Source organism: Calidris pugnax, unplaced genomic scaffold, assembly GCF_001431845.1.
Source record: "Calidris pugnax isolate Ruff unplaced genomic scaffold, ASM143184v1 scaffold27, whole genome shotgun sequence".
NCBI classification, from domain to species: domain Eukaryota; kingdom Metazoa; phylum Chordata; class Aves; order Charadriiformes; family Scolopacidae; genus Calidris; species Calidris pugnax.
The window spans coordinates 12,968,011-12,980,717 of NW_015090893.1; the positions used below are offsets into that span (position 1 = coordinate 12,968,011).

Sequence of the window (12,707 nt, forward strand, 5' to 3'; positions counted from 1 at the left end):
GTGGAGAAGAGAAGGGTGAGGGGGGATCTGAGCAACGCCTGTAAATACTGGAAGGGGGGGGGTGTCAGGAGGATGGGGCTGGTCTTTTTTCAGTGGTGCCCAGGGACAGGACAAGAGGGAATGGGCACAAACTCGAACACATGAAGTTCCACCTGAACATGAGGAGGAACTTCTTTCCTGTGAGGGTGGCAGAGCCCTGAAACAGGCTGCCCAGGGAGGTGGTGGAGTCTCCTTCTCTGGAGACATTCCAAACCCACCTAGGGTTCCAAAACCTGCTCTAGGAGGACCTGCTCTGGCAGGAGGGTTGGACTAGATGATCTCCAGAGGTCCCTTCCAACCCCATATCATTCTGTGGTGGCAGGAAGGTCGGCTTGGGACCTGCGTGCCGGCAGGGATGGCCGACAGGAGCCAGGACCGGAGCCTGCGGGAGGAGCTGACCTGTGTCATCTGCTGCGACCTCTTCGTGGAGCCCGTCATGCTGGACTGCATGCACCACTTCTGCAAGGCCTGCATCCAGGGCTACTGGGAGAGCTGTGCCCACGTCCCCACCTGCCCCCAGTGCCGCCGAGAGTTCCCCAGCAGGGCTTTCCGCACGCACTACCTGCTGTCGGGGCTGGTGGAGAAGGTGCGGCGCTGCGGCTCCGCAGAGCAACGGCACAAGATGCAGGTGAGTGGCTTCTGCTCGGCCAGGGTAGAAGGGTCTGAGAGCCATGTGAGACCCCTGTGCAGCCAGTGCCAGCCCACCACCCCCTCCTCCCATGGCCGGTTGCCCCACCAGGGAGCCCTGTGTGTGTCTCACCTCACCCCGGTGCAGTGACATCTGTGTCGCTTCCTCATTCATTCCCCCTCTTTCCTCCCAGCTGTCTTTTGGATGCTTTCTTTTCTTGTATTTCTTTCCCTCGCTGCCGTGGCTGACTGCCATCACCACCTGGTTGTTTCTCGTGTTGTGACCACAGAGCCCAGGGGTGAGGGCTGCTTGAGGGGTCAGTCCCTGCACAAGTCACACAGCACACAGGGGTTAAACCTTCTGCAAACAGATGTCCCAGGCTGGAGCTCCTAATCTTAAAAACAAATTTGTTTCATTATTTCTATGAAGAATTTCTTTGCTCGAATGTCCAGGTTTAGACTGGACATTAGGAAGAAATTTTTCACAGAAAGAGTGGTCAGACAGTGGAATAGGCTGCCCAGGGAGGTGGTTGAGTCACCATCCTTGGATGTGTTCAAGAGTCATTTAGATGTGGTGTTGGGGGATATGGTGTAAGGGAGAACTTTGTAGGATAGGGTAGATGGTTGGACTCAATGATCCCAAGGGTCTTTTCCAACCTAGATGATTCTATGATTCTATGATATACACACACACACACAGTTTTCAAGCCTGTGCATCAGGTGCTTTCTTCTCCTTACTGCCCTGATAAGAAATTCTGCTGCAGCCTCCCTCTAACACTGCCCTTGGGAGTTGGGATTGCTCCTGAATCACAGCAGAGCCCTGAAATGGTCTCCTCACCTTCTTTTCCTCGTTCCTGCAGAAGCACCTGGAAGAGGCTTTGGAAGCTCGTCAGAAGGAGATGGAGAACTTCTTGCGGAGGAAGCGTGCAACACAGGAAGATATCTGTGGCCTAACGGTAGTGCTCTGTGATAGCTGCTTTTATACAGCCTCTGGGTTCATGTTGATCGAATATCTGTTTATCACTTCAGCTGAGGTTGAGCTCAGCTTCCTGAACAAATCTAGATGAATAACTATGTAGGACTCTAAACAAACTCCCCCTCGGTTAGGCCAGAGCCCGTCACTACTCAATATTCGGTGGAGGCTTTGGGAAGAGGCATTAAGCAGTTGTTCTTGCAGCGTTTACAAGGTGTGTTGGTGCAGCAGAGCGCTGAGAGCTGTTGGCTGAGCAGCCTGTTCTGGCCCTGGCAGCGCTGCCACTTTGGGAGAGGGTTAATTCTTGGAAGCTCTAAAATCCTCTTGTGTGTCGGAAGGGGTGAGAGCAAAGCTGAAGGAGCTGGGTCAGCAGCGGTGCTGGTGCTGCAGAGAGTGGTGGCCGTGTCACCAGGACCAGGTCTGGGTTCCCTGTGAAGCTCTGAGACGATGTGGGGAGCCCGAGTGCTGTCTCCAGGCTCAAGTGCCACCAGGCTGCCTGCTTGTCACTGATCAATGAAGCAAGAGCAGCCATAGGCTGACCGTGCTTCCTTATTGAGAGACATAAAAGTATTGAAAGGCAAAGAAGGAGCGTGTAAGGAAAACGGAGGTAGTTTAGAGGTGAGATCAAACTGATGGGAGACTGTCTTCTGACTGGAGTCTCTGATCCCACTGCTAGATTTGGTATAGACCTTTGAGATGAATGAAGAAGTGTTATCAAATCAGCACACGGGCTGATGTCCTGTTGCAGTGGAAGAGCTGACTAAGTGTTTCGAGAGTGAAGGAGCAAGTTGCTGATCTGAACAGGGAGAGGGGTGGCCACGCACATCCTCTGCGGTTCTGGGGTGTCAGCACAAGCACCTGCTCGAGCAAAGTAGGGGCTGGGGGCCTGGCCCGGCTGGTGGGGCAGCAGATGTGCTCTGGGGGAGATGGGTTTCCTGCTGGTAGAAAGGGATGTGTGTTTCAGGAAGAGCTCCTCAAGAAAATAACAAGGGCTAAGGTTGCACTCAGAGATAAAAAGCTTAAAGATTGGGAAAATAAGTCATTGTCTCCTGTAACCAGGAGGGAAAGCAGTGAGAGCACCACGAGGCTGGCTGGCCGACTAAACAACTGGGGAAAAAGTAACATCTGAAAAGAGCCGAATGGGATTTTATCAGCCTTAACTTCAGAGATTAGTTTGTGCAGCTCCCCCGTCTCTCCCATACAAACAGGAGCCCTGAGAGACGGAGGCATCAGACAAAAAGAGCACGTTACCGGTGTCAGGTGGCCCTGCCCAGGCTCTGGCACGACGTGAAGTAAATCCTGACTAACCTGAACAGCTGAGCCTGCAGCTCCAAAGAGCTCCAGTCTGGCACACAAGGAAATTCCTGGTGTTGTGGGAGAGGGCTGTGGGCTCCCACTGTGGCTGTGTGCAAGGATTTTTAGTTAAGGTGACCAAGCTGTTGGTAGAGCTTTTTTTTCCTTCCTTCTCCTTTGGCTCTGCTATCTTGAAAGTCATCCTTGTGTCGTGTTCTCCAGGGAAAAACTCATGGGTATGTCCAAAGCTCTCTTATTCCCAGGACTCTGTAAGCAGAGTAATGGGCCCAGCCATCCTGTGCCCCTGCTTGTGTGTTTTAGCTGTCAGACTCATCTTCTCCCTTTTCCCCTCTGCTCAGAAGGTGTCCGGGGAGCTGAACTTCAAGATCCGTGCAGAGTTTGCCCGGCTGCATCAGATCCTGGAGGAAGAGGAGAGAGCTGTGCTGGCGGAGCTGGGCCAAGAGGAGGAGCGGTCCCTGGCCCGTCTGCACGGGGACGTCCACCGGCTGGAGGAGGGGGTGTCGGTGCTGCAGAGGGACATAGAGCACATAGAGCAGACCCTGGGCAAGGTGGAAGAGGTGTCCTTGCTGGAGGTGAGCATGCTTGGCTGACCCTGGCAGGAGTTTTGAGGGCTGTTCCAGGATCTGAATTTGGGATGGGGAGAGTCCTTAAATGACAGCTTCAGACTGTGCCTGGAGGTCACTCTCTCTGCCATCCCTCTGGATTACCTACCCATTCCCTTGGAGCCTAGAGGCTTTAGCCACAAGGGATATGGGGATCTTTCCAATGTGGTGGCTCTCAGAAGCCTTCCTCCCTTTCTGTGAAAATTGCCTTGGCCACAGTGCCCAGGCAGTTTCCCCTCAGGGTCGGGGTCCTGGCAGGTTGGTTTCCTCCTCTCTGTGCTTCCTGACAGCAGGAGGCAGGACAGGGAGCTTATTTTGTGCAGCTGCATGAATTACAGCCAGCGACTGCTAATTCTCTCTCTTCCTCACTGCAGGTGGAGAGCCTGGATATCAGGTACGTGTCTGGCATGAAAGAAGCCAATTCCCTCTTCAGGAGCTTATCTCTGTCCCTGGTGGGCACCACATGGGGGAGGGATCTTATCTCAAGTTTTAAAAGGATCACAAATTGCTCGGCGAGCTGCTGGTGCTGTGCTGTGGTGGGGGGCTGGTCCCCAGCACGTGTTGGATGCTCTCCCCAGGGAGCACGCCTGTCGAGACAGCCAGGCTGGAGGAGAGGGTGGTGGAGATGTGCTGGTTTGGAATGGGTACAGGAGCCGTGCGTGCTGCCAGCAGGAACAAGGCTGGTGCCACAGACTTTGGGTGCTTTGGCTTCTCCCGGCCCTTTCTTGGCTTCTTAGAGCTCACGGGGCTGCAAAAGTATCCCCAAGGTGCAGGTCTGTCTGAGACTGTGAGCAGCTGAGGGCCAGAACTGCCACAGGTGGTGGTCTGCCATGAGTCACTGCTCCGTGAGTGGAGCTGCCGGATCTGCTGGGGTCCCTCTGCCCTGAGCCACTTTGTGGGGGTCACACCACATCAGGGGGAGCAAGCAGCTGCCAGGGAGGTTTATGTCGTACAAAGAACAATTGAGGGAGCTGGGACTGTTTAGTTTGAGGAAGAGGAGACTGAGGAGTGACCTCATCACTCTCTACAACTACTTGAAAGGACATTGTAGAGGGGTTGTCGCTGGTCTCTTCTCACAGGTAATTAGCGATAGAACAAGAGGGAATGGATTCAAGCTGCAACAGGGTAGGTTTAGACTGGACATTAGGAAGAAATTCTTCACAGAAAGAGTGGTCAGACAGTGGAATAGGCTGCCCAGGGAGGTGGTTGAGGCACCATCCTTGGATGAGTTTAAGAGTTGTTTAGATGCGGTGTTGGGGGATATGGTGTAGGGGAGAACTTTGTAGAGTAGGGTAGTAGGGTTGGACTCGATGATCCCAACGGTCTTTTCCAACCTAGATGATTCGATGATGTCCCATCTTTACCAAATCTGAGCACGCTGCAGTCCTGACCACGCTCTTCCCCTGTGCCTTGCTGATGGCCTGGCAGAGGGGCTGACGGCCTCTCTCTCTCTGCCCCAGGCCCTCGGTGCGTGTTGAGACCCAGCCCGCCTTCGACCTGGAGCACTACAGGGACAGCCGCAGCGGCCCCTTGCAGTACATCTTCTGGAGACAGATGCTGCGCTCCATCTGCCCCGGTGAGCGCGTTGGTGATGGGGATGGATGTGCTGGATGGTGGTGGGGCCAGGGATGCTCTGCAGAGGGGACGTGCAGCTGGTCAAATGCCATGTTCAATGTCCCCACAGCTCCTGCCCCGCTCACCTTCGACCCCGAGTCAGCCCACCCCAACCTGGTCTTCTCCAGAGACCTGACAGCAGTGACGGAGAGGAGTCGAGCACAGCCTGTCCCCAGCAGCCCCCGGCGCTTCCGTCAGTGCGTCAATGTCCTGAGCTCACAGACCTTCGACAGCGGCCGGCACTACTGGGAGGTCTGGGTGGGCAGCAAAACCAAGTGGGACCTGGGGGTGGCCTCTGAAGCTGTGGACCGGGCAGCGAAGGTGAAGTTGTGCCCAGAGAACGGCTACTGGACACTTCGCCTGAGGAACAGGACGGAGTACTGGGCCACTGCCACCCCCTGGGTGCGCCTGACTCCCCGCCGGCCCCCCCGGAAAGTGGGGGTCTTCCTGGACTGCCAGGAGGGCACCGTCACCTTCTTCGATGCTGGGGACATGTCCCACCTCTTCACCTTCCACCAGGTCTCGGCAGAGAGATACTGCCCCTTCTTCAGCACCTGCTTCAGCGATGGGAGGGCCAACATAGAACCCATGCGCCTCTGCCACCTGGCCCTGTGAGGGACAAGGAGGAGGAGGGGTGCTTTGGGGACACCAGCCTGGTTCCTTGTCTCAGCCAGCTGGGGCCACGCTGGAGGCCAGTTCTGCACACACAGGCCTGGTGGGTGTTGGAGGGGCTGTTCTGGTTTCAGTTTTGGAAGGAAGGAAGGGGATGAGTCTCATCCCAGCTGTTGTCTTTCCCCTCACTTCTCCATGCCATGGGGTGCTGGTGGCACTCTGTGTTCCTGGGGGTGCTTGGCATCCCTTGAAGAACAACCCTCTGTGCCTGAGCGTTCCACAATTCAATAAGGGTGGGCACAGGGCTGGGGTGGAGATGGCTGTAGGCTGCCTGCACCTCCTGTCCTTTCATGCTGCCACCCATAAACCCTGTGGAGGAGGGTAGTGGTCCTGGAGCACCGTGAGGTGTCTCTCGATGCCCAACTCTGCGTCCCAGCAGGGTGGGCTTTGTTTGCTGGAAGAGCTCCGTGGGGAAGGGGCTTCGTTTGCTGGAAGAGCTCCGTGGGGAAGGGGCTTCGTTTGCTGGAAGAGCTCCGTGGGGAAGGGCTCCGGGCCGGCGGCAGAGGGAGCTCGGTGCACAGCGTGGGCCCCACGGCAGCCCAGGGCCACGGCGCGGCCTCCTTTCTCCTCACTCACTATTAAAGCTCATTAGAAAGCAGTCTGTGTGCTGGACCTGCTCATGGGTTGCATTCTAAGGGTGGATCTACTGCACTGGGGTGTAGCACAGCCTGGGGGGACACAGCAGCCCCCCTGCTCCAACCCGGGCTCCTTCCCCCCCAACCTGCAGCACAGGAGGTATGAAAGAGTCTCCTCTCTCCCTCAGCCCTTTCCACCGCACAGGGTGGGGGTTTGGCAGCCCCATGGGGTGGGGAGGTTTGTCTGAGCCCAGCCCTGGCCTTGGGCTCCTGGATTTTAAGATTTGGCCTCCTCTGGCCTGGCTGGTTCTTAAAGATTGTGTATGTGAAAAATGCAAAGTCCCATTTCAGGCCAACTTCATGGAAGCCCCAGCAGCCTTCACTACCAGGAGCAGGTGGTCCCACCATGGCTCTTTGCCCATCAGCCCCACATGTCTCCTGCTGGGAGGGTGGTCTAGGGCGCCTGGGGTGAGAAGTGGAGTGGATTTAGGTGCTGCAGTTTGTCCCTGGAGAGTGCTGACTGTGTCCCCACCTCACTCACGGGTCTGCGGAGTCAACTTGAGACAGGAGGTGCTGGGGTGAGTCTGAGTCTGGCTGGTGGGAGTGATGGATGGGAGGAGGGATGGGACTCCTTGAAGTCCACTCCAGGGTCAAAGCAGAGGCTGGAGTTGCCCCCACCCTACGTAGTCCCCTGTGTTGGCTGGAGCCTGCACATCCCTCCTGCAGGAGGTGGAAGGGCCAGGCGGGAGGGCTTTCCAGCTCCCATTGCTGGGCTCAGAGACACTGGTCAAAGCAAGTCCTCCACTGGTGATCCCCCTGCTCAGTGGGGACAGGACAGGGGACCTTGTCCTCCTGTGGTGCCACCAGGGACATTCCCCCTTCCTGTGTGTCGGGACTGCAGCACACACTTTTGGGGTTGCCTAATCCCTGTGCTGGTGCAGGAGAAGACTTTGTGCTCTGCTGGAGGGAAGGGTGACCCACACAGGCAGGGGTGCCCCCCTGTGCAGGAGCAGTGAGCATCCCGGGGGTCTGCAGGCACGGGGTGGAGGTGGGCGCAGAGGGGACCCAGTTATTGGGAAGCCGTTGCCCTGGGCAGCTCTGCTCGGGGGTCAGGTGTGCTCGGAGGGGATGTCAGGGGTTTCTGTGCCCCCCTGGACCCCCGCTGGTCCCCAGACCAGTGAGCTCTGCCCCCGGGGTGGCCTGGGCTGGGCTCAGCCTCCTCTTCGGGCTCCTGCCTCATCCTCTCGCTGCCCCCCCAGCCTCAGCTGAAATAAAAGCAGAGAAGAAAGAGCTGTTGGCTCGGAAATGCTGCTGTGAGCGGGGCTGGCATCCCTCCTCCCAGGGCTGGGAGCCTCCGCGGGGAGGGGAGGCTGCTTTGAGAGCAGCGGAGAGCTGTGACTTGGGGTTGGGGGGGCTGAAACCCATCATCTCCCCGACCTGCCCCGAGACCGCAGGTGTGTGAGGCTGGAAGCAGCAGGAAAATATCCCCAAAGCGTGGCGGGGAGCGGATGCTCCAGGCGACAAGCACAGCTGGGCCTCGGCAGCCGCTGGCAGGCAGGAGGGTGGCTGCCATCTCCCCTTGCCCACCCCTGCCGCGTGGGCCGGTGCGGCGGCACGGGCTGTGAGCATCTCGCTGCCACGCATGCCAGTGCCATCGCTGTCACCTCCTACGCCCTCCCCTTGCCAAAGGCAGAGCTGGAGAGCGGCAAAGATCTGCTTGTCCCAAATCCCCGAGCTGAGCAGGCTCCCGAGGAAGCACGTCCTTCCTCCTCCTCCTGTCTGTGTGGCTGCGGCGTGCCGCTCCCAAGCAGAGCCACGTTTTGGGGTATTATGCCCTGGTCTGCTGGGGTGGTACTGTCCTGCTGTCGGGGAAGGGCTCTGGGAGGAAGGTTGGGGCAGGCAGAGCTCCTGGTCTCCACGGAGCACATATGGCTGCTCCGACGTGCGGGGAAAAGGCTGCTCCGAGCTGCCGTACGTGCAGCGTTAGCCCGGCAAGGAAATACTGCCTGAAAAATGCCTTTCACTGATGAAAAGCAGAGTAGAAATCACAGGCACGGTGTGAATGCAGTGACCAACTGGGCCTGGGTTCGGGCAGGAGGGTACTGGGATGGAGAGTGGGCACTGCAGGGGCAAAGCGCCCCTCTCTGCTCCAGCATCCGGACACTGACCCTGCCAGGGCTGCCATCCGCCCCTAGATCCAGGCTGGATTTTCCTTGCAGATCACTTTTTCGTTTGGTCCCTGGGTGTCCCCAGAGCCACCCCAGGGTGCCTTTCCCATAGCCATTCCTGGGGCTGGGCATGTCTGGCAGCTCCTCGTCCCCGCCATGACGTGTCTGTGTCCTTCTCCCATGCTTTGGGGAAGCCTTTGCTTCCTCGGGTCCCCCCACGTGCTGGAAGGGGGACAAGATTTTAAAATAAGAACCTTTTGTTTCCCAGGGCGGCAACAATGGAAAGGTCCCACCGGTCCCACAGTCACCCTGTGTTTGTGATGGAAAATTCCCCGTCGTCGCGGGGCGAGCCCTCCCTGGGGAAGCCTTTGCTTCCTCGGGTCCCCCCACGTGTTGGAAGGGGAACAAGACTTTAAAATAAGAACCTTTTGTTTCCCAGGGCGGCAACAATGGAAAGGTCCCACCGGTCCCACAGTCACCCTGTGTTTGTGATGGAAAATTCCCCGTGGTTGCGGGGCGAGCCCTCCCCGGCGTCCCGTCGTTAGATGGCAGCATGGACGGGCTGGTCCTGGCCACCGCCGCCTTTGGACTGCCAAATCCCTCAGAGGGTGCCAAAATCCCTTGATTTTGGAGGAATCCCCAGGTCAGACCCTTTGTTCTTCTCGCACTCAGCCTCTCCAGGCAGCCCTGGGGCTGTGCATTGAGTCCAGCATCTCAGTGGTGTGATGTGATTTACCCCCCCATCGCTGTCCACACCTCACCAACCCGCTGCTCATCTCAGGTGCACAGCTGATGACCCCCCAGTGCTCACAGTGGTCCCCAGCCTGGGTACGCTGTCATTGCAGGGAGCCCCACGGCTGCCCCATCTCTAATCGTGACCCCTGGCACCGGGGAGGGCTCTGATGCTGCTGTCTCAGCTCTTCTCCCTGCAGCAGTGGGCAGTGCTGCGGTCCCCAGCTCTGCCTCATCACCCCATCGAGATGGCAAGTTTTAAAAATATCTCTCCAGAAAGCTGCAGGGGTTTGGGCACGCTCCCGGGATGGAGGGACACCATCACTTTCCGTTCCTTTGGATCAAGGAGGGATGTGGTCCAAGAGGAGTGTGCTGAAGAGCAACGCAGCCAGCGCTCTCGGGGTTAAAAACTCACTAATTGGGCTGGGGGGAGTCGGGTAAAATAAATTCTGTGGCTTGGAGCCCCTCTGACAGCTCTGGGAGAGGGACAGGGTGACTTCTTCGACGGGTTTGGCAACAAAGAGCAGCTGAGCGCACAAAAAGGTTTTCATGCCATTTCGAAGCCCTGAGCACATGGTTCTCATTCGGGCTCCTTCCTCGCTGTCTGGAAGCGTGTGTAATTAATAACCCTCCGTGGGTTAACAGCGTGGGGGCCACGACGATTTATCTCTTCAGCCCTCGTTGGGTGCACGGGCTGTGCCCACCACGCTCCCAGAGCTCTGCCATCACCTCCCTCCGCAGCGTGTTCCCTCCAAGAGCCACTGCCACGCGTGGAGTGACACTGTCACATCCGTGTGCCCGGGTTTTGGGGAACAGCCTGCCAGAGAGGGGTGCGTGTGCCACATGTGGGGGTGCTGGGGGGGCAACACAGCCGCCCCACGCCACTGGCAGTGTGCATGGATGGACAGCAACGAGCCCCCAGCGCACCCCCAAAAAGAGGAGGGGTGCAAGCGTGTGCAGACAGGTGTGAGAGAGCGTGTGTGCATCGTGGTGTGCCCCTGGGGGGGTGCAGGAGGAGTGGGGGGCTCAGGGGGGGTGGCGCAGGACTGGGCGGATGTGAGAGAGCGTGTGTGCATTGTGGTGGGGGTGCAGGAGGAGTGGGGGCTCAGGGGAGGTGGCACAGGACTGGGCGCACACAGGTGTGAGGTGGGGGGTGTGTGCGGGTGCGAGGGGGTGTGCGCAGGGAGAGGTGAGATGTGTGTGTCTGCGTGAGGTGTGTGCAGAGGGGTGTGAGAGGTGCTTGTGTCCGCACCGTGTCCATCCCCTCTGGTGCGAGAGGCCGGGATGCACAAGCAGGGAGGTGTGTGTGTGTGTGTGCACCTGCACACAGGTGACATCCCTGCGCACGGATGCGGGGTGGAGGCACACAGGTGTGCAAGGCGTGTGCTCGCACAAATACACCCACAGGTGCGGGGGTGCTCGTGTGTCCCGGGATGGTGGGGGGGGGGGACACAGGGGTGATGCCCCCCCACACACAGGTGCGGGACGAGGGCGGCGGGCGGCCCGGGCGGGCGGAGGAAAAGGAAGCGGCCCCCGGTGCTCCCCGCCCGCCGCCGCCGCGCGTTGCCGCAGCTGGGGCGCGGCGGGAGCTCCGCACCGCACCGCTCCGCATCGCCCCGCGCTGAACCTGCCCGCAGCCCCGGAGATGAAGAGAGTTTTCACGCTGCCCCTCTGGCTCTGGCTCGGCATTGTCTCGGAGGCAGGTGAGAGACGCGGGGGGGATTTGCGGGTTGCCCGGGTTCCGCCGCCCGCTCCGCACCTGCGGGAGACGCCGGGAACGGGAGCTGAGCCGGCGGGACGGGACGGGACCCGGCGCTCCCCGCCCGTGTGTTCCCCGCACCCCGCAAGGACCCGCACTGCCTGCCGCGGTGTTCCCCAGCCCGGACGGGGATGTGCCGTGCCCCGGCGCTGCCCGGCCCGGGGTCCCCCGTCCCCAGCAGGGACCGGCTCTGCCCGTCCTGGGGTCCCCCAGCGCGACACAGCCCGCCCCGGGGTCCCCCTTTCCCGCAGCTGCGACACAGCCCTCCCTTGGGGTCCCCCATCCCCAACAGGGACTGGCGTGCCCGTCGTGGGGTCTCCCAACCGCGACACAGCCCTCCCCGGGGTCCTCCATCCCTGGCAAGACACCGGCTCTGCCCGTCGTGGGGTCCCCCAGCCACGACACAGCCCTCCCCGGTGTCCCCCAGCCCCGACGGGGACCAACACAGCCCATCCTGGGGTCCCCCAGCTGCCACGCAGCTCTCCCCGGTGTCCCCCAGCCCCGACGGGGACCAACACAGCCCATCCTGGGGTCCCCCAGCTGCCACGCAGCTCTCCCCGGTGTCCCCCAGCCCCGACGGGGACCGGCACAGCCCGCCCCGGGATCCCCCAGCTCCAACGGGGACGCACCGCGGTGTCCCCGACGGCAGTGCCGGCGTCCCCGCAGCGAGAGGACGGGACGGGAGGACCCCGCTGCCGTCCCTGCGGGGTCCGGGGGTCCCGTGGGTGAGCCCACGCCGTGTCCGTGCCCCTGGGTGTGCGGGCTGCGAGCAGGGAGGAACCGCGTCCGACCCACGCAGGAGGGATTTCTCTGCGCGGGGCAGCGCCCGGCCGGGAGGGCAGCCCCGAAGGCGGGCTCCCTGCTCTGTGTGTTTATTTTTACATGCCCCAGAGTCATTAATTAGTGAGCGCCGGGCAGCGCGTTGGGGAGGAGGGCGCAGGGAGGCGGTGGTCCATGGGATGCCGTCCAGGAGGCTCTGGGAAGTCACCCAAGGCAGATCCTGGTGAAGTGTATTTTTATTTTCCCTTCTGGGGCAAAAGGCTGCTGGGCAGCAGGTTGAACCCCTTGGCCATGGCTTGGGTCAGGTGGATGTGGGACCATGGCAAAGATGGGGCTGCAGAACCCTTCCAGGGAGTGGAGATCGTGGGGCAGAGCAGGGTGGGCACTGCCAGGGCAGCGGGGATGGGGCTCCAGCCCCACCAGCTTGCACGGGTAAAGCATTTACAGCCCCAAATCAGAGTGAAACCGACAGAAAGTTAGTAACGCTGGAAGCTTGCAATGTGGGGAATGAATTTTTGGGAGCATAAATAGAATTTTCAGCTCAGTGACTCACTGTCACCGGCGGCGTTTGCTGCCATCGTTGAAGCGAGCTCAGAGGAGCGCTGCGGGTCTGGCCGTGGAGGTGCGGTACAGCTGGGTCACCACCAGCAGCACAGCCAACCTGCTCTGCCCAAAATGCTGCTGGTGGCTCTGGTGCCATGGGGCTGGAGGACCCACTGGGCTGAGGGAGCTCAGGGGGGAGCTGTGGGAGGCAGGGCACGGGTAAAGCAGAAAGGGACCTGCTGCTGGTGGCATCGTGGCGGGAGCTGTGGCTGTTCAAAGCTCTCTCTCTCGTTAGCAATTTGTAAAGCA

The 12,707-nt window shown here is 59.8% G+C and overlaps 2 protein-coding genes across 4 annotated transcripts in view; both read left to right on the forward strand.

Moving 5' to 3' along the window:
• The window catches only part of LOC106891267 (zinc-binding protein A33-like), a 7,568-nt gene extending 1,131 nt beyond the window's left edge, over window positions 1–6,437 (forward strand). Inside the window, exons 2-7 of the mRNA XM_014947713.1 lie at window positions 362–667; window positions 1,527–1,622; window positions 3,292–3,525; window positions 3,930–3,949; window positions 5,016–5,131; window positions 5,240–6,437. Coding sequence (XP_014803199.1) covers window positions 395–667; window positions 1,527–1,622; window positions 3,292–3,525; window positions 3,930–3,949; window positions 5,016–5,131; window positions 5,240–5,784 — 1,284 coding nt within the window. The 5' untranslated portion in view covers window positions 362–394 and the 3' untranslated portion in view covers window positions 5,785–6,437. The remainder of the gene's footprint in view (window positions 1–361; window positions 668–1,526; window positions 1,623–3,291; window positions 3,526–3,929; window positions 3,950–5,015; window positions 5,132–5,239) is intronic.
• A 4,391-nt stretch (window positions 6,438–10,828) lies between these two features.
• The window catches only part of FLT4 (fms-related tyrosine kinase 4), a 63,601-nt gene continuing 61,722 nt past the window's right edge, over window positions 10,829–12,707 (forward strand). For 2 of the 3 annotated variants that reach the window (XM_014948217.1, XM_014948218.1), the window contains exon 1: window positions 10,829–11,019. In XM_014948217.1, the coding sequence (XP_014803703.1) occupies window positions 10,962–11,019 (58 nt within the window). In that variant the 5' untranslated portion in view covers window positions 10,829–10,961. The remainder of the gene's footprint in view (window positions 11,020–12,707) is intronic. The other variant, XM_014948216.1, reaches the window with a different exon arrangement.